This window comes from Geotrypetes seraphini, chromosome 9 (genome assembly GCF_902459505.1).
Source record: "Geotrypetes seraphini chromosome 9, aGeoSer1.1, whole genome shotgun sequence".
NCBI classification, from domain to species: Eukaryota; Metazoa; Chordata; class Amphibia; order Gymnophiona; family Dermophiidae; genus Geotrypetes; species Geotrypetes seraphini.
Genome location: NC_047092.1, coordinates 89,484,109 through 89,505,542, shown reverse-complemented (window position 1 = coordinate 89,505,542; position 21,434 = coordinate 89,484,109). Strand labels below are relative to the sequence as shown.

Here is a 21,434-nt window from a genome sequence, read left to right as displayed (position 1 = left end):
AAAGGGAGAAGCCAAAGGGGGCAGAAAAAAGCGCAGGAGAGAGAAGCACAGGCAGGAGACCAAGAGGGGAATCGGCGAGAGTTAGCTCTTCCCACCCCCCTGACATCGACCACCGAAGCTCTGCCTTAAAAGGGGAGGGGCCAACGGAGCAGAGTTGATCTGAGCAGGAGAGAGCAGGAGAAAAGCAGTTGCAGAGAGAGGCAGAGGGAGAGAGAAGCCAAAGGGGGAAAAAACAGAAAAAAGAGCAAGAGAGAGAAGCAGAGGCAGGAGACCAAGAGGGGAATCGGCCAGATTTAGCTCCGCCCCCGATGTCGACCACCGAAGCTCCGCCTTAAAATGGGAGGGGCCAACGGTGCTCAGCCTGGAAATGAAGATCAGCATCTACTATCGACCCCCAGGGCAGTCCGAAAAAATTGACGGAGAAATGACGGACGAGATTAAACGCAACTGCAAGGGAGGCAACGCAGTTATCATGGATGACTTCAACTATTCGGGAATAGACTGGAACCTAGACATCTCCGGCTGCATTGGAGAGACCAAGTTCTTGGATGCTGTAGGCGATTGCTTCCTGGAACAACTTGTCAAGGAAAACAGCAGAGGAAAACTTGGCTATTCTCAAAAATGTAACACTTCCTCCCTCTCCGGTATCTTACACCCACCTAAACCTTCTTTACACTTAATCCTTTAACCCTCCATTGGAGTTCCTTTCCATCCTAACTCCTGTAAACCGTTGAAGGGACACGTATCAGAACTTTAGTAAGTGTCCTTAGGCATATGTTGTTTAAAGATGCAAAGGTAGGCCCTGTTTATCTTTCCCTTCTTTGAAGACAGGTAATGTTTAAACAGAGATAGTGTGAAGTGAATTCAATTGTTTTGTTAAGCCGTATTTACAGACAGCTTTAGTTAAGAAGCTCTGCTGGTCAAGGCTTTTTCTGACCCTCTGTGGACTTCAATCTCTAGCTAGGAAAAATGCTGATGTGTTTAAAGTTTCATGTGACCTGTGTCCATATATGGTTTGCATTTACGTCACATGCTGACACATGCTGGCAAACCTGATTCGTATAAAAGATGTGAAACTCATAATAAAAGACGGACATATTTGAAAGATGGTTTCTGGTCTTTAAGATGTGTCCCCAGGTACCTGACTTACATATGACAGAGACAGAGAAAGTATGGGGCAGGAATTGGGACCTGAATCCTTTTCAGTTGGGGGCACGTCCGCGATGGGCAGATGATATCACCAGTATTTTGTGAGTATTTCTGAATTTTTTCTGTTCTTTAATACTCACTGGGTAGTGGTGACCTGTACCCAACCCCTTATTTTAAGTTCAAGCTTTGGGTTCTATTATGGAGTTTTTTTGGGGAAAAATCTCGGGGTACTTTTGGTAAGCACCCCTCATATATATACGCAGCTGCCATTCTTTCGGAAAGAATGAAATTATTTATAGAACCCCCCTGCCCACTCTGTCATTTGTAAGGTTTTTTATAGAGTATAAGATTTTATTGTCTCTTATTACTGTACCTCGCTTATAAGGTAAGATAAGCGAATATTTTTGCATTGTTATATTGGGTTTTGTAATGAGTCATAAAGGCACTTACTCCTAGACAAATGAGACTTGTACGGCTGTGTGTGTGTATGAAATTTTTCCTTCAGCTCCCATCTTTCTGTGTCACCAATGTTTACCACTGAGGTAGGACATGCTGTTATGTGGAATGAATTGAAAGCGCTGTTTGAATCAGTCTAAGATCTTTCCCTTGTAGTTTGTACACAAGCACTATTTCTTGTCTTCCTTTTGATCCTGACTAATTTTGTGCGTTTCTTCTACCGGCTGCTTTCTTTGTGTTCTGTGCTGGATCATAAAAAAAAAAAAAAAGAAACAAGAAAAAGAAAAAATTCCGTTTTAAAGGTTTTCTTTCTTGTGCAGAGCAAAGCTAATCTGTTCTTTGCTTTCATTATCAGGGTCTGTGCATGAATGTTTTTGTCCCTTCCCCCAGACTTCTCTGTTTGGGCTTCCACTGACCCCCTATAGTGCTTCTTTGAAGTTACTCATTCTTGGTTTTATAAAGCAGTAAGGTGAGATTCCACTGCTTGTCTCTTGACTTTTCTCCGGCATTATCAAAACCACCATCTCTTCTTATAATACGCCCATCGCTCTTGTTGTCAAAGCTAATGGCATTCCCTGTTTCGTCCTAGATTTCGGGCTGTTAGAGTTTTGGTAATTCTCATTGCACTTATGTTTCTTCCACCATTCCACCGGCAGCCAATGATTTTTTTTTCTGTCATTGTCCTAAAGAATGTTTTATTTTTAATCCCTTTGGTGAGGCTGCCTTCACCTTTAAGCAACAGTATACCTAGTGTGGAATGTCCTTCGGGCTATTCTACAAGTCATGCACTGCCCCTCATGGTCCTATTCTTATTTTGTACAACTTTTGTGTTCCATAATTCTAGAGACCTGTCAGGCTGATAGTTTGTACCTTTTATAATGATTGTCTGTGTGTGGTCACAAGGTGTCATGAAATAAACTGCACTGGTGTACATCTGAAGTGAAATACCTGGGTTTTGTCCTGTCTCATGGTCAGAGGAAAATCTGCACTTTCTGCACTGCTGCTATTCTGTGTCTGCCCCGCCCAGCTACCAAGAAAGACATGCTTACTTTTCTTGCTATGATTGGTCACTGCCGCCAATGGATCTCTGCTTGTTCCTTCTATGACCAGATTTTGAGACAGACCCTGGTTTCTGAAATGACTGCTCTTATCAGATGGACTTATGAAATGTTGGACATTTAAGATGTGCTTTGGTTTCTAGCTCAAGTTTGGGTTTTCCTGCTTATGCCCACATGTTTTATCTCTTTGTTTGGGACTATTGTAACACCATGAAGGGAGAACATGGCGGTAAATTACGCTCTGTTGCCTTTTTTTATAGTCACTCCTGTTCAAGAAAGCCCTGGCTGCTTGTGCTATGGTGGTAGAGATGGTTACTTCTTTGATCCTAGGTCACCCCATTACCCTTCATACTTTTCACGATGTCCAAGCCCTTCTTTTAAATAGGCTTCTGGGTCTCAAGGGTGAACAGGATTCTCTTCCTCTCTTTTTTCACAGCTTCAGTCCTTTGTTACCACCCCCTCCTCTGAATTTGATGCCTGGTATTTGGCAGGTGCCCAAAGCCGCCCTTCTGGACGGACTTTGGTGCAAAGAGGGGAAACCCTGGATACCAGCTGCTAGCTCTCCCTTATTCATTGCCCAATATCATGGTATTGGTTATCGTAGTGCTCGCTCGACATTTTAACTTCTTGCTAGTGATATTTTCATTCTTGACCTTTTGCTCCTTGATACAGAGATATATAGCTCAATAATTACAGCTGGCACGGTTGTGAATTGAAAATAAATTGGAAAATACAATTCCTTTCTATTGTTTTAGCTGAAGTTAGGATGTTGCTAATTTAAAATGTTTTTGTCCGGATGTATACATAGCCATCCCAGATCCATTTTGGCACAGATATTTCTAATGTTTTCCACGGGTCCTCTTTATCACTGCAGAGATAGAGACGCTCCAAAGAGACATTAGCTTTATGCCTTTTTTCAAATATGAGATGGTTATGATATACATTATTTGTTGTTTTGGTTTTTTTTATATCAATGTGTTTATTTGCAGAGTTAAATTCAGCCCTGCACACTTGACAGATGGAGAAATAGCTCCACGTTTAAAAAACTTTATGTTTTGTCTGTGTCATGTCTACTTGTCTTAGTTTAGTGGGTACCCCAGGATACATAATATTGGCCATTTCTAGAGCTCTTTTTCCACTTCTTACTAGCCTAACTGCGCAATGTTCTTTTACTTTTAGCTTTTATATTCTGAATATAGTTTAGTTAAGGGTTATATGTTTAAGAAAAAAGTTTTACTTTATACAGCATTTATTTCGTGGTGTTCCCTACATATGATCCATACATTTCTGAATACATTCAGTACATCAGTATGGTCTCTCTGAGGTGCATAATAGTTATATGCAGCACGAAAAAACATATCCTTTTGGATTGTTCAATTAAGAACCTTAAGTAACTGAGTATTGTCTCTCTTTTGCAATAGCTATGCTAAGTGAATGAATTGGTATTGTTGCATGTTGCCACATTCAGTACAGGCAACATGGTTTCTCTTGTTTTCTATCTCTTATTTGGATCACATTGGAGTACAGCTGCTGAATGATATTTGGAATGCTTTTCAAGCATTTCTTTTCAAGTATCTCTTTCTGTATGCACAGACATCTGGCTGTTCTCCCTTTGAGGTTCTCACGGGATGACCTTTCCCCGCCCCATGGGTAGATTTTCCCTTGATACAGGAGGAATACGTCCAAAAGCTAATTGAAATATTAGGGCTTGTTCAAAGAAACGTGTCTTGCACTTCTCCTTTCTCTCCACAGATTCCTACCCATTTTTTCCAGCCTGGTGATTATCCAGCAGCTTTCCAAGGATCGGAAGCAGACAGATTTCCCCTTTGGCCTTCCCACTACTGTGATCGCTGTGACCAGGCCCGCTGCACTCACTGAGGAGTTTCCTGTTTGGATCCACGCAAGTCGCTTGAAGAGGGTTAACCTAAAACCCCAGAAGCAAGTCTTCCCTGCGCAGATTTCACCTCCTCCAGTGGAACAACATAATGATCCCATTGCAGCATTCTACCAACTTTATCATTCTCATACTGGCACCGCTGCTGCTAGTTTTTCTCCCTGTATGGATCATTTCTAACTGGGTCTACAGGGATGATGTGTTCTGGGTCCATGACACTTTCTGCCCATATCCATCTGTAAATGACACTCCTGCTGTAAACAGCACCCCCGACACCTCTTTGCGAACACGATGTCAAGCTGGACTACTCCCTCGCAAAGGCTGTCCTTCAATTGGAATCCAGAAAAGACCGATGCTACCCTTTGGTATAATTCCAGCAGTGTACAAGTTGCCACCTTCTCCTTTGAGTATTGTGACATTGTGGACTGTTTATCAATTGATATCCCAAGGCTGTGCCATTGGTCCTCAGAGATTCCTAAAACTAAGGACATATATATATATAAGTTACTGACTCACGTTGGGGGGATAAGTGTGCATTCTGGGGAGTGGTAGGGTGGAATATTAATACTGACTGGGTTTATAAACTAGAAAATACCCTGAAAAACAGTGGACCAAAATGGTAAATCACTGCTTACTTGTATGACCCTTCATAAGGTTGGACACTGTTATAGGAAAAGTGTTCCTGCACAAATTATTAAGCTTTCTCTTACTATTGACAACCCTAGACCTACTGATGAAGGTATGTACATTATGGACATGTGGTTTAAGGGTGGGTCTAGCTATCATCAGTTTTCTTATGGGATCTATCTACCTCCACTCATCTTCTCCCGCCATTTTGTGGGGGCCCCAAAAAATGCTAACCCACTGGCCCCTACATTCAATAAACTTACTGACATGATGGCTATTGCCAATCCCACTTTTGAAGATATTGTGGCTGTTGAGGTAGGGTTTTCAGAACGTAACCTTTGGTTAGAATGGATGAAATTCACTGCTGATCAACATAATAAGAGTAATTGTTACATATGTGCTCAAGCTAGACCCCATCTAGGAACCGTACATCTGGACCTCCCTCCTGGTATCCAACCATGCCTTTTTGGGTTATTTACCTATCCCCTTTGTGCACTGTAGTGTTCTAAATACCCTTTGTTGCCAGGACAGCAAAAGCTTGATATTGCCGTTATCATCTATAAGGGCAATTACACATGTCATGTTTCTAATTTGACACAGAGTAGTTTTGTAGGTAATTTACCCCCAGGTTATTGTTCTGTCTTGGCTCATAGGTATGCCCCATCGGTACTACATTAGATTTGATATTTACTGGCTTTATGGAGACTTTTGGCTCCCTGTTAAGCTACCCAGCCAGTGGATAGGCCAGTGCACTTTAGTTAAGGTTACCATGCTCCTGCATATTTTTCTGAAAGGCATCCTTCCTATTCACATGGTTTTTCCTTTTATTTGTCTTGATATAAATCTGATCAGATGTATACATAGATGCTATAGGAGTCCCAAGAGGGGTCCCAGATGAATTTAAGGCCCGAGCTCAGGTTAAGGCTGGGTTTGAGTTCCTTATTCCCTTTATTACTATTAATAAGAATGTTGATCGGATTAGTTAAAATTATTATAATCAGCAACGCTTTGTGAACTATTCTAGGGACGCCTTGCAAAGTATTACTGATCAATTAGGCTCCATTTCTCAGATGGTTCTCAAAATCGTATGGCCCTAGCTAGGATTCTAGCTGAAAAATTCTCCTCAGTACTTTATGCTGTTGTACTTTTCTTTCTGACAATATAGGTCCTCCTATGGACATTCAGAAATTAGCAGACCTCTTTGCTGAGTTCAAATGTAACTCTGATTTATCTAATTTTTGGGATCAGCACTTTAGTTGAATGCATAATCTCTTATTATTTGCACTCTTATCTTGACTGCTCATGTACTGTGTTATTCGTATTACAGCTCCTAAAAGACCCCTCCTTGAGAGACATACCTAAGGTATCACTCCCTTCCAGCTCATGCTGTGTATTTGTGACGTCATTTACATGTCGTAAGAGGGGATTTGAAGGGACACGTATCAGAACTTTAGTAAGTGTCCTTAGGCATATGTTGTTTAAAGATGCAAAGGTAGGCCCTGTTTATCTTTCCCTTCTTTGAAGACAGGTAATGTTTAAACAGAGATAGTGTGAAGTGAATTCAATTGTTTTGTTAAGCCGTATTTACAGACAGCTTTAGTTAAGAAGCTCTGCTGGTCAAGGCTTTTTCTGACCCTCTGTGGACTTCAATCTCTAGCTAGGAAAAATGCTGATGTGTTTAAAGTTTCATGTGACCTGTGTCCATATATGGTTTGCATTTACGTCACATGCTGACACATGCTGGCAAACCTGATTCGTATAAAAGATGTGAAACTCATAATAAAAGACGGACATATTTGAAAGATGGTTTCTGGTCTTTAAGATGTGTCCCCAGGTACCTGACTTACATATGACAGAGACAGAGAAAGTATGGGGCAGGAATTGGGACCTGAATCCTTTTCAACCGTGCCGAGCTCTATGATTGCGGAGATGGTGCGGTATGCAAACCTAAGGTTTAGTTTAGTTTAGAAATGCAATTCTGGACTTAATGGTCTACAAGGAACGACACAAGATGAAGAGTAGAAGTAGAAGGGACGTTGGGAAACAGCGATCACAATATGATCCGCTTCGATCTAGACGCAAGGGAGAAACATAAGTCCAAAACGACAGCCACGGCACTAAACTTCCGAAAAGGGAATTACGAAGGGATGAGACTCATGGTAGAGAAGAAGATTAAGAAGAGGATAAGCACTGTAAAAACGCTAGAGCAAGCTTGGTCTTTTTTTAAGGACACAGTCACTGAGGTGCAAAATCTATATATACCGCGTATCAACAAGGGATCAAAGAGGAAAAAGAACAAAGAACCAGCGTGGCTCACTGTAGAAGTGAAGAAAGCAATGAGATAAGAAAAGGAATGGAAAAGGTCAAAAACGGACGAAAACAGGAACAAGCACAAACATCATCAATGCAGGTGCCATAAGGCGATAAAAGGGGCCAAAAGAGAAAATGAGATAAAAATAGCCAAGGAGGCAAAGAACTTCAAGCCGTTCTTTCAATATATTAATGGTAAATGACCTGTGAAAGAAGTGGTGGGACTGTTGGATGACCATGGAATAAAGGGAGCACTAAAGGAGGACAAAACAATCGCCGACAAACTGAACACATTTTGTGCGTCTGTATTTACCAAAGATGTACACAGCATACCGGAACCCTTCAGGCTATATGCTGGAAATGAAGACGAAAAGCTGACAGGATTGACAGTCAGTCTAGAGAAGGTGTGTAGGCAGATTGATAGGTTTAAGAGCGATAAATCCCCGGGACCAGATGACATCCATCCGAGGGTCATCAAGGAACTGAAAAGAACCATAGCTGAACTGCTTCAACTAATAGCCAATCTATCAATCAAATCGGAAAAGATTGCGGAAGACTGGAAGGTGGCCAATCTTCAAGAAAGGTTCGAGGTGAGATCCGGGAAACTACAGACCAGTGAGTCTGACCTCGTTACTGGGAGAGATGGTAGAGTCGCTGATAAAGGACCGCATCATTGATCACCTCGATGGACACGGGCTAATGAGGACCAGTCAGCACGGTTTTAGTAAAGGCAGATCATGTTTGATGAACTTGCTGCACTTCTGTGAGGGAGTAAACAGACAGATAGACAAGGGCGACCCGGTCGACATTGTATATCTGGATTTTCAGAAGGCATTTGACAAGGTTCTGCATGAACGACTACTTTGGAAAATTGCAAGCCATGGAATCGAGGGTGAAATACTCATGTGGATTAAAAACTGGCTGGATCATAGGAAACAGAGTGGGGGTAAATGGACAATACTCAGATTGGAAGAGTGTCACCAGTGGGGTGCCGCAGGGCTCGGTGCTTGGACCCGTGCTCTTCAACATCTTTAAAAATGATCTAGACATTGGTACGACGAGTGAGGTGATTAAATTTGCGGATGATACAAAGTTATTCAGAGTAGTGAAGACACAGGGGGATTGCGAAGACCTGCAACGTGACATAATCAGGCTTGAGGAATGGGCATCAACATGGCAGATCAGATTCAACATGGATAAGTGTAAAGTGATGCATGTAGGTAACAAAAATCTCATGCACGAATACAGGATGTCCGGGGCGGTACTTGGAGAGACCTCCCAGGAAAGATACTTGGGAGTTATGATCGAACAGTCGATGAAGCTGTCCACGCAATGTGCGGCAGCGGCAAAAAGGGCGAACAGAATGCTAGGAATGATAAAGAAGGGGATCACGAACAGATCGGAGAAGGTTATCATGCCGCTGTACCGGGCCATGGTGCGCCCTCACCTGGAGTACTGCGTCCAGCACTGGTCGCCGTACATGAAGAAGGACATGATGCTACTTAAAAGGGTCCAGAGAAGGGCAACTAAGATGGTTAAGGGGCTGGAGGAGTTGCCATATAGTGAAAGATTAGAAAAACTGGGCCCTTTCTCCCTCGAACAGAGGAGATTGAGAGGGGACATGATCGAAACATTCAAGGTAATGAAGGGAATAGACTTAGTAGATAGGGACAGGTTGTTCACCCTCTCCAAGGTAGGGAGAACGAGAGGGCACTCTCTAAAATTGAAAGGGGATAAATTCCGTACGAATGTAAGGAAGTTCTTCTTCACTCAGAGAGTGGTAGAAAACTGGAACACTCTTCCGGAGTCTGTCATAGGGGAAAACACCCTCCAGGGATTCAAGATAAAGTTAGACAAGTTCCTGCTGAACCAGAACGTATGCAGGTAGGGCTAGTCTCAGGGCGCTGGTCTTTGACCAAGGGCCGCCACGTGAGCGGACTGCTGGGCACGATGGACTGACCCAACAGCGGCAATTCTTATGTTCTTAGCATACTTCGTTTAGAGAGCTAAGGATGCTATCTATGCTTGTTGAGTTTATGAGGCTGCTTTGAGTAATTTTTTAGTATATAAATGGTTCCTGCAGCAGAGACAGGTACTGGTATTGCAACATTAGTGTTTTCACGCTATATCTGTTAACCAATATGAAACTGTTCATGAGATGCAAATAGACCAGAGACAAGAGAATAAGAGTGAATGGTCAATAAGATCAAAAGCCAATGAAAGATCAAGTGAAACCAAGAGCACAATTTTATTAGAATCAAAGGAAGAAAGTTTTTTGCTAAATTATTGGCCAACCGGTTGGCGGGGATTTTGCCCTCGCTTATATCGGATCCTCAGGTTGGGTTTGTCCAGGGTCAGTCTTCAACTCAGAATCTACACACTATCCTGGCATCCCTGGAGTGGGTGGAACGTGAGAGGGTTTCTTCTTTGTTGGTCAGTTTTGACACCCACAAGGCCTTTAACAGAGTTTTGTGGGACTTTTTGTTCTGCACTCTTCAACATTATGGTATGGGGGGCTTCTTTAGTGCCGCGGTGGCAGCATTGTATCATAATCTGCAGGCCACGGGGTTGGTTAATGGGGTTTCCTCGGCATCTTTTCCAATTAAGAGGGGTACTAGACAGGGTTGCCCCTTACTGCCTCTTCTCTTTGTGCTCACGTTAGATCCTTTAATTCGCGAGATCTCTGCCAATACGGAGGTTCGGGGAGTCTGTCTTGGAGGCCATGAGTTTAACATTCTGGCATTTGCGGACGATTTGTTGGTTCATTTGACCTCCCCATGGGCTTCCTTCCCCACTCATATGTCGCTGTTCGAGGAGTATGGTGATTTTTCTGGCTTTCAGCTTAATTATGATAAATCCTTGGCGCTAGCACTGCAGATTCTGTACGTTGGGAGTGGTCGGGTTGGTTTCCTTTACGATGGGTGGACACCTCGTTCAAGTATTTGGGTGTGCAGCTTACGAGCTGTGTGGGGCTGCTATATCGTGCTAATGTTGATGCTTTGTTGGCTGCTACGACTTTTAGTTTTGCGCAGTGGATGTCCCTGCCTCTTCCCTTCTACGGTAGGATTCAATTGTATAAGATGGTTGTTTTTCCCCGCTGGCTATACATACTCCAACTGCTGTCCCTTTGTCTTCGGTGCCTGAATATTCAACAGCTTTATCGGCAGTTGACTCGCTTCCTTTGGCAGGGTAAAAAGTCTCAGATCTCGCTCACTTACTTGTTTGGTCATGGGAGGTTCAGCGGTTTGGGCCTTCTGGATATAGGCCTGTTTAACTTGGCTTGCCTGCTTCATTTCTTGGGTAACTGGTGCTTACGGAGTGATGATTATTTTTCTTGGGACTTCGAATCTGCTCTTTTTCATCCTTGGCATCTGTTTTCTTTGTCCCAGATACCCGTCCGCCTTTTGCCACCTGCATTTCGGACCAGTGTTCTTCGGTCTTGGCGCTTTTGCTGGAGGGCCTTGGTCGGGCTGCTGGGGGGACCCTCAAGTTTCAGATCAGTTGTCTATTCGGAGTAATCCGCAATTCCTTCCTCGCAGCGATAACCCCATCTTTGTGAGCTGGTCTGGAGAGGGTTTGCTTCTTCTTGAACATTTATTGGACGCTGAGGGTGCTATGAAATCTTGGGGAGCTCTTCCCATACTCCATTCCTTAGGGGTGGGTGATTTATTTGCCTATAAACAAATTCATCATTATGTGGAGTCCTTGGTTCGTCCGGGTCTACGGTTTCATTTGAGACACCAATTTTGTCTCTTTTTTGCCCAGTTTCATGATAGTGGCCTGACGGTATCTGCGTTGCATGGCGCTTTAAGATGTCTTTCTCCTCGGAAGTTTTATGATGCTTTGGGGCATCGCTGGGGGGAGAGATCGGGGCATACCTGTTGAGTCCTTGAATTTCCCTTCCCTTATTAATCGTATTTCCTCTATTGCTATTAGCGCCAAACTGAGGGAATGCCAATTTCGAGTGGTCTATCGAGCATATTTTTCCCAAGAGCTGGTGCATAAAGCCGAGGGTATTTCTTCCCCGACCTGCCCTAAGTGTCAACAGGGATGCAATTCATTTTTTCATGCATTTTGGGGGTGCCCTCGAGTGAAAGTGTTTTGGAGAGCCGTACTCCGCTTTCTGGAACGGCTTTTTGGCCAATCTATTCTGATGTTAATGGTGGGCTTGCTTCTGGATCGATATGAATCTTTGAGGGTGTCTGCCCGGGGACATCGGATGCTGATCTGGAAGGCTGCTGTTATAGGAAAGAAGATCATACTTAGTGTCTGGATGCAAGCGACCGCAACTACTTACTGGACTTGAAGGAATCGCTTTTATAATTTGATGCTCTTGGAGCAGCGCCATGCCCGCTTGTTATTCAAGCGGAAAAAAGTTTTTCTGCAGACCTGGGACTCCTATATTCAATCGCTTTCCCCTAGGGCCAGAAGTCTGGTCTTAAACTCATTTTAGATGATGATACCATGTGCCCTCGGATGCTTCCCCGGGATGGATGGTATGCTGTTTGGCTGAGTGTGGATGGTTGGTATGGATGGACAGGCGAGTGTTGTCTGTAAGTCGGGTAGGGTGGGTAACGATTCTGTGGGGGGGGTGGTTGGAGTGAGGTTGTCCTGTTTGGTGCTTGCTGAGTGGCATAAGAACACAACTTGCTCAGCAGTATCTCTGCTTTCTTTGCTATTTTGGGGGTACAGGGTAGGGTTTAGGGGGATTTCGGGGTGGGTGGTGTGTTTACACTTGGAAGTGGGTAGGGGTGGGGATGGGGGTTTATTTGAAAAATTGTTTGGTGTACTTTTGGTGTTCTTGACCTTCTCATACTCTTGTTTTGTTTTGTGTATTTGCTGATTGTGCATCAATAAAACATGATTTACACTCGAATCAAAGGAAGAATGTAGTTCACTAAGGAGTGTAGCAATAGTGGCGGAGAAAAAAAAGACGAAAGAGTTGGTGTTCGTGAAATATAAAAAACCCCGGAAAGAGGAGTGCAGAAAGGACTACAGGGTGAAACTGAAAAAAGCCAAGAGAGAGATACGTCTGGTGAAAGCACAGGCGGAAGAACAAATGTAAAAAAGGGAGACAAAAATTTTTTCAGATATATTAGTGAAATGAGGAAGATGAAAAATGGAATTGCTAAACTAAAAGATGCTGGGAACCGATATGTGGAGAGTGATGAGGAAAAAAGCAAATGTGCTAAACAAATACTTCTGTTCTGTGTTCACAGAAGAAAATCCTGGAGAAGGACCGAGATTGTCTGGCAAAGTTACACAAGAAAATAGAGTAGATTCTGTGCCGTTCACAGAGGAGAGTGTTTATGAGCAACTTGAAAAACTGAAGGTGGACAAAGCGATGGGACCAGATGGGATCCATCCCAGGTTACTGAGGGAGCTCAGAGAGGTTCTGGTGGGTCCTATTAAAGACTTGTTCAACAAATCTCTGGAGACGGGAGTGGTTCCTGGGGATTGGAGGAGAGTGGATGTAGTCCCTATTCACAAAAGTGGTCACAGGGATGAAGCGGGAAACTACAGGCAGGTGAGCCTCACTTCAGTTGTTGGAAAAATAATGGAAGTGTTGCTGAAAGAAAGGATAGTGTACTTCCTTGAATCTAATGGGTTACAGGATCCGATGCAACATGGCTTTACAAAAGATAATTCATGCCAAACGAACCTGATTGAATTTTTTGATTGGGTGACCAGAGAGCTGGATCGAGGACATATGCTAGATGTAATTTACTTAGATTTACTTAGCCTTTGATACGGTTCCTCATAGGAGGCTGTTGAACAAACTTGAAGGGCTTAAGTGGTAAACTGGGTTAGAAACTGGTTGTTGGACAAATTCCAGAGAGTGGTGGTTAATGGAAGTCACTCGGAGGAAGGAAAGGTGAGTAGTGGAGTCCCTCAGGGTTCGGTGCTGGGGCCAATCCTGTTCAATATGTATGTAAGTGACATTGCTGAAGGGTTAGAAGGAAAAGTGTGCCTTTTTGCAGATGATACCAAGATTTGTAACAGAGTAGACACCGAAGAGGGAGTGGAAAATATGAAAAAGGATCTGCAAAAGTTAGAGGAATGGTCTAATGCCTGGCAACTAAAATTCAATGCAAAGAAATGCAGAGTAATGCATTTGGGGATTAATAATAGGAAGGAACCGTATATGCTGGGAGGTGAGAAGCTGATATGCACGGACGAGGAGAGGGACCTTGGGGTGATAGTGTCCAAAGATCTAAAGGCGAAAAAACTGTTTGACAAGGCGGTGGATGCTGCCAGAAGGATGCTGGGCTGTATAAAGAGAGGCGTAGCCAGTAGAAGGAAGAAGGTGTTAATGCCCTTGTACAGGTCATTGGTGAGGCCCCACTTGGAGTATTGTGTTCAGTTTTGGAGATTGTATCTGGCGAAGGATGTAAGAAGACTTGAAGCGGTCCAGAGGAAGGCAACGAAAATGATAGGAGGTGCTAGGAGAGACTGGAAGCCCTGAATAGGTATACTCTAGAGGAAAGGTGGGACAGGGGAGATATGATTTAGACTTTCAAATACTTGAAGTGTATTAACGTAGAACAAAATTTTTTCCAGAGAAAGGAAAATGGTAAAACCAGAGGACATAATTTGAGGTTAAGTGGTGGTAGATTCAAGAGCAATGTTAGGAAATTCTACTTTATGGAGAGGGTCGTAGATGTCTGAAATGCGCTCCCGAGAGAGGTGGTGGAGAGGAAAACGGTGATTGAGTTCAAAGAAGCATGGGATGAACACAGAGGATCTAGAAAATAATATTAAATATTGAACTAAGGCCAGTACTGGGCAAACTTGCACGGTCTGTATATGGCCATTTGTGGGAGGATGGGCTGGAGAGGGATTCAATGGCTGGGAGGGTGTAGATGGGCTGGAGTAGGTTTTGACGGAGATTTCGGCAGTTGGAACCCAAGCACAGTACCGGTAGAGCTCTGGATTCTTGCCCAGAAATAGCTAAGAAGAAAAAAATTTAAATTGAATCAGGTTGGGCAGATTGGATGGACCATTAGGGTCTTTATCTGCCGTCATCTACTATATTACTATGTATAGTAGTTTCTGTACTATGTGCTGAAGAAAAAATGGTTTGGTGAGGATGTAGGAGAGAGTACAGAGTTTTTAAACTCTGGTAAGTCCGGTAGTTCTCAGGTAAAGGGGGATCCTATGATGATTTATACAGAAAGATAATATAGAAATGACTTAAAAAGAAAACCTTTCAGAGGGAAAAGCTGGTATTTTGAAGAATATAGTTTGTTCCAATGTTTTTGCCATTATTAGCAGTCTCTTCCTTTCATAAAATAGCAATGCTCAAAACCCAGTCCTGACAAGTTCATAATTTGGGTGGTATATCAAGTTTCAACGAACAATAAATCCAATATGTATTATTCTTGTGTTCTACTGCTGTTATCACCATACCTTGCCTTGACCCCTCTCTGGTATTCATCTCTGAAAGGCTGGGTGTGAAAAGACATATCATATTCTGAGAATAGGGAGTGCTTTGTAACATCAGTGCTTGGCAGTACTCCATCACATTGGAACAGATCTTAAAGAAAGGAAGCAAAGTCATTGAATTAATGTAAAAATACCATTAAGACCATATTCTATAAATGGCGTCCTGATTGTAGGTGGCAGTAGGCATCCTACTGCAGTCTAACCAGTCAATCGGGACGTACACTTTCTAAAAAAAACAACCCGAGGCAGGCCGCCTACACTGTAGGCGTCTGTTGTGGTTGCAGGGAGGTGCCTAGGGACACTTAATCTCACCCAAGGCTGGGTGTAGGCATGGTTTCACCTGGAAGTGACCTTAGATGAGCTTAGGCAGACCTAGTCATCTCTCTTGGGCCACGATGCACCTGAAATGTAGGCCATTGAAATGCTGCCCTAGATTTCAAATAGATGCAGCTGCTAAACTGATTATGGCAAGGAAATCTCCCTGCGGCGATCAGCTAAGTGGCTGCAGCAGGGAACCCCCGAACCTCACTGCAAATCAGCTGGCAGGAGGGATGCCCACTTCCTCCTGTGGCAAACTGCAAAACAATTCCCGGCATGAGGGATGTCCATTCCCTCCTGCAGGCACCCCACAAACCCTCTCCCCAGCCCAGGTATCCGGACCCACCCCCGGGTACCTTCTAACAGGACAGCCGGCTGGAGGGATGCTTACTCCCTCCGGCTGGCAGGCTCGCCTCTTTAGAATGACGGGCTTTCCCCTTCCCAGTGCATCCTGGGATGCACTGGGGAGGGGCCTAAGGCCCTGATTGGCCCAGACACCTAAGGCCACTCTCATGGACCACTCCCATGGGCCATCTGGAGTCTTAGGCCTCCTTCCCAGTGCATTGCATTGTGGGATTCACTGGGAGTGGCCTAAGACTGATTGGCCAGATCCCTATGGCCCCTCCCATGGGAGAGGCTGGGGATGTTGTGGGACTGCTGGCAGGAGGAAGTAGGTATCCTTCCTGCCAGGGGTGTTGTGGGGAGGGGTGCCAGCAGGAGGGAATGAGCATCCCTTATGTTGGGAGGGGTGTCGGCAGGAAGGAGTGAGCACTCCTCCTTCCAGGGATGTTGTGGAGGTGGGGGGCTGGTAGTAGGGAGTGGGCATTCCTCCTGCTGGGGACTGTTTAGGAGTTTGCGGCAGGAGGGATTGGGCAGGAGTGTGTGTGGGGGGTTTGGAGGTGGCGGCGGGAGGGAGTGGACATCCCTCCTGTCGGCCAAATTGACGGGGGTCCTAGCCCCTGCCGCTCAGCTGATCGCGGCTTTGAGACTCCCTTGCCGTGATCAGCAGTAACACGATTCTCTAACCGGCATCTGTGACATGGATGCCAGTTAGAAAATTGGGTTGGTTAGGCAGGATTAGCTGCATGTCCGTTAGGATAGACGTGATTCTATATAGGACATGTGTGATTCTCAAAAGCCGCTTAGGCTGCTAATGAAACTGGGCGCCCTATATAAAATCAGGCTCTTAGGCCCCGATTCTGCAAACTGCGCCCCAATTGTAGGCTGCTGTAGGCAGGATGCACGTTTACCCCCCCCAAAAAAAATGCTCCCCAGGCAGGCCGCCTATATTGAAGGCACCTACAGGAGCCTAGGGAGGCCTGCAAGCCCGCCTAAGGCTAGGCAGTAGCCTTAGGCGAACCTAGGCGGCCCTACACATTTCCCTAGCACAGCGAGAGATGTGTACAACGTAGGCCAGCAAAATGCTGGCATACATTGTAAGTAGACGCAGCCGCTATTCTTATCGCGGCAAGGGATCTCCCTGCCGAGATAGGTAGAGCGGCCACCTGTCTCCCCCCCCATGAATGAACGAGGCAGGAGGGTTGCCCTATCCCTCCTGCCTGGAAGATCCCCCCAGCCCTGATGATTGCTGGCAGGAGGGTGGTCAACCCCTCCTGCCGGAAGGCCCCCCATCTCCCAAAGTTCTCTGGCAGGAGGAAGCCCAAACCCTCCTGCCAGAAGATGACTCCCCGATCGCCGGCAGGAGGGTGCTCAACTACTCCTGCCTGGAAGATCCCCCACCCCTCTGACGATCACCGGCAGAAGGGTGCTCAACACCTCCTGCCGGAAGGTCCCCCACCCCCCAATCGCTGGCAGGAGGGTACCCAACCCCTCCTGCTGGAAGATGACCCCTACACCCCCCGATCACCAACAGGATGGTGTCCAAGCTCTCCTGCTGGAAGACCCCCACTCGCGGACCCCCCACCCCCACTAACCTTAAAAGTTGGCCGACTGGCTGGGCCTTCTCACCATCTGGGCCCATCCCCGAGAAGGCTAAGACCTGATTGGCCCAGGCACCTAAGGCCCTCCTATGGGCGAGGCCTTAGGCTTCTCTGGGGTGGGCCAGAAAGGGGCTGGCCCACCTCATTTCGACGGAGGCGGGCCTGCCAGCCAGAAGAAAGACTCGTCCGTCCAACTTTTACGGTTAGTGAGGGTGGGCGGGTCCAGAGGGGGTGTGTGTCTTACTTCGGGGGTGGGGTCATCTTCTGGCAGGAGGGGTTGAGCACCCTCCTGCTGGCAATCGGGGTGGGGTCTTCAGGCAGGAGGGGTTGAGCACCCTCCTGCCAGTGATCGTCAGGGGGGTGAAGGCGGGTATTCTGGCAGGAGGGGTTGGGCACCTTCCTGCCGGTAATCGGAAGGTGGGGGGGTCTTCCGGCAGGAGGGGTTAGGTGCCCTCCTACCGGCGATCGGGAGTGGGGGGGGGTCTTCTGGGCAGATGGGATTGGGCATACCTCCTGCCTCATTCGTTTGGGGGGAGAGACAGGCGGCCGTGGCACCTATCGTGGCAGGGAGATCTCTTGCCGTCATAAGTATAGCGGCCGCGTCTACACTAACCTGGTTCTGTAACCGGCATGTGTAACATGGACATCGGTTATTGAATTGGGTTTATTTTAGGCGGGCATAGGCCCGATTCTATATAGGACACCCATCCCAGTGTCTAAGCCTAATACAATACAATCATTTTAAATCTAAATGAGAACAAAGAAAAAAAATAGCAGTGAAACAAAAGTTGAATTGTGTCCTTCACTCCATCTAGGACAGTCATAGAGGGAGAGATAAGAACAAAAAAAAGGGCAGACAAAGAAAACATTACCTGACAATACTTCTAGACATTGAGTAGCCAGGTACAAGTGGATCAATTTTTTAATGCATCAAGGGGACACTCAATGAAGTTACAGAGTAATACTTTTAAAGCTAAGCTCTGGAACACGTAGTAGGATGTAGTAAGAGCGGTTAACATAGCTAGTTTTAAAAAAGGTTTGGACAGATTCCTGGAGGAAAAGTCCATAGTCTGCTGTTGAGACAGACATAGAGAAAGTAACTGCTTCCCCTGGATTGGTAGCATGGAATGCTGCTACTATTTGGGTTTTTGCCAGGTACTTGTGACTTTGATTGGCCTCTGTGAAAACGGGATACTGGGCTGGACAGACCATTGGTCTGACCAAGTAAGGTTATTCTTATGTTCTTAAAAATGATCTGCTTGGTCACACTATGGTTATTTTAAAAATAATTACAATACAATAGGTGAAATTATCCAAGTAATTATACTATATTTATAAAGCTACAAGATAAAGCAGAGCTACTCACCTGCAGCAGGTGTTTTCCGAGGACAGCAATATATATTTATTTTTTATTTTAAAGATTTCTACACCGCCTAAAACCCAAGTGATTTACAAGGTAGACATACATATATATTTTGACATATGGATGGCATATATATTTTGACATATGGATGGCATCATCCAACAGAGCCCTCAGCAGAGACACCACCCAATGATGTCTCTCAAAGGCTTTGGAATCATCAATTGTGCATTTGCAAGCCTTCCTACCAATGCCTGGGACTACTACTACTACTACTTCTATAGCGCTATCAGACGTAAGCAGCGCTGTACAGTCACATAGAAGACTGTAAGCTCTTTCGAGCAGGGACTATCTAAACAGACAAGACAAACAGGATGTTATGGGTAAGGTTAAGGGGAGCAGTTAATAATAATAACAGTTTATATACCACAGAACCGTGAAGTTCTATGCGGTTTACAATGATTAAAAGATGGAATTAACAAAGTTAAAAGCTAGTGATTAGCATCTCTAGAGATCAGTTATTGTGGAATAAGATTGTGCAGGTTAGTTGCCTAAATACTTCAGAAACAGAAATGTTTTTAGACATTTCCTAAAATCCCCATAAGTAGTAGGCGTAAACAATTGTTCCAGCTCTTTACCCCATAATGCTGCCTGATATGAGAAAAGATGCTGATGATGTCTTTTAAATTTACATCCTCTAACCAGAGGGGAAACAAAATTCAAGTGTGAGCTTCTCTTATGTCTGTTGGCTGAGAAAGAGAAAAGGTCAGTTATAAATTTAGGGGCTAAACCAAATAGTACCTTAAAGCAAAAACAACCAAACTTAAACTTCACACGTGCCAATGCAGAAGTCGGAAGGAAGGTGCTACATGATCAAACTTCTTCAACCCGAAAATTAGTCTGACCGCTGCATTTTGCACCAGTTGTAGTTGCCGCATATTCTTCTGGGAAATTGCCAAATAATAATAATAATAACAGTTTATAGACCGCAGTACCGTGAAGTTCTATGCGGTTTACAAAAGATTAAAAGACGTTACAAATTGAATGAACTTAAAAGAGGTGAAAGAAAGTGGTTAATAGGTCAAGAGAACCGTATTGAGGAGAAAGAGATGTACGGGTCAGCTGTCTAGATATTTCAGGGACAGATATATTTTTAGGCGCTTCCTGAATTCCTCATAAGTAGTGAGCAAAAGCAATTGTTCTAGATCTTTACCCAATAATGCTGCCTGATGTGAGAGAAGGTGTTCATGATGTTTTTTCAGTTTACATCCTCTAACTGGGGGGAAACGAAGTTCGAGTGTGAGCTTCTCTTGTGTCTGTTGGCTGAGAAGGAGAAAAGGTCAGTTATGTATTTAGGGGCTAGTCCGTATAGTACTTTAAAGCAGAGGCAAGCAAACTTAAACTTTACGCGTGCTTCCAACGGTAGCCAGTGCAACTGCCGGTAGTAAGGTGTCATGTGATCAAATTTCTTTAGTCCGAAGTTTAGTCTGACCGCTGCATTTTGCATTAATTGTAAACGTCGCATATTCTTTTGGGAAATTGCTAAATAGGTGATGTTACAGTAAGCAAGTTGACTTAGTACGAGGGATTGTACTAGGATTCTGAATGCTGGCATATCAAAATATGATTTGATGGATCTAAGTTTCCAGAGAGTGAAAAAACCCTTTCTGATTAAGGAGTCCACCTGGTCTTTCATGGTTAGGCATTGATCCAGAGTTATACCCAGTATCATCATGGTAGACTGAATAGAGTAGCTAAGTTTATTGATGCATAGTGATGTTTTGGTGTCCAGCGGGTGTGGCGAAGCAACAAAAAATTTATTTTTTTCTGAATTAAGTTTGAGCTTGAAGTCGGTCATCCATTGCTCCATCAAATTTATAGCTTCTGATGCTTTGGGAATAGTTTCTGAGATAGAGTTAGCAAACGGGATGATAATCGTAAAGTTGTCTGCGTAACTGAATAATTTTATCACCAGCTGGGTTAATTGCACACCCAGTGAGGACATGTAGACATTGTAAAGCAATGGGGATAGCGGTGACCCTTGCGGCACACCGGATGGATTGTTCCAGGTATCGGAGAGATCATAATTGAAACGTACCTGATAAGTACGGGACATAAGGAAGCAACAAAACCAGTTCAACACCTCATCACTGATACCAATAGCGTCTAGGCATTGTAGCATTTTTCTATGGTCTACTAGATCAAAGGCAGAGCTCATATCAAATTGCATGATCAGGGCATTGAGGCCCTTGCTAAACAGTAGACGCAGATTATCTAGGATAGCCGCAATTACTGTCTCCGTACTGAATAAAGGTCTAAACCTGGATTGAGTTTCATGTAGGAGAGAGAACTGATTGAGATATTCCATCAATGGGGTGTGTACCAATCCCTCCATGATTTTTACAAAAAATGGAATGGATGCTATTGGTCTGTAGTTGGTTACTAGAGCTGATGATTCTTTACTATTTTTTAGGATTGGGATTATTATTATGTGACCGTTGTTAGTGAGGAACTTCCCATTTTTTAGGTTATGGGCTAAGTAGTGTAGCAACGATAGTTTAAATTCTAATGGCGCCGCTTTCATAATTTCCAAGGGACATGAGTCCAGAACGCAATATGATTTAGAGTATTTGTTATATAGTTTGGTATAATCATTCCATTCTAAGTCTTGAAAGGAACTCCAGATCATATCTGCTGGTATTTCATTTCCTTGTATGTTAGCTATTTGATGCTCACTGGGGTCATTTGTTTAACAGTTATTTCTTAGGTTTTTAATTTTTGAATCGAAATGCAGTGCTAAATCATTTGCAGAGGGTGACTTAATGTTGTGTACGGGTAGAGTGTAGCGATTGGTGTCAAATAAATTCGTGATCAAG

General features: G+C 44.3%; 1 protein-coding gene across 5 annotated transcripts in view; it reads right to left on the bottom strand.

The window, feature by feature from the left end:
* The window catches only part of NUP205 (nucleoporin 205), a 1,504,202-nt gene that overhangs the window by 176,948 nt on the left and 1,305,820 nt on the right, over nucleotides 1-21,434 (bottom strand). For all 5 annotated transcript variants that reach the window (XR_004540594.1, XM_033957880.1, XM_033957883.1 and 2 more), the window contains exon 38: nucleotides 14,905-15,031. Coding sequence is in view for 4 of the 5 variants with exons in the window: in XM_033957880.1 (XP_033813771.1) it covers nucleotides 14,905-15,031 (127 nt within the window). In the remaining variant the exon portion in view is untranslated. The remainder of the gene's footprint in view (nucleotides 1-14,904; nucleotides 15,032-21,434) is intronic.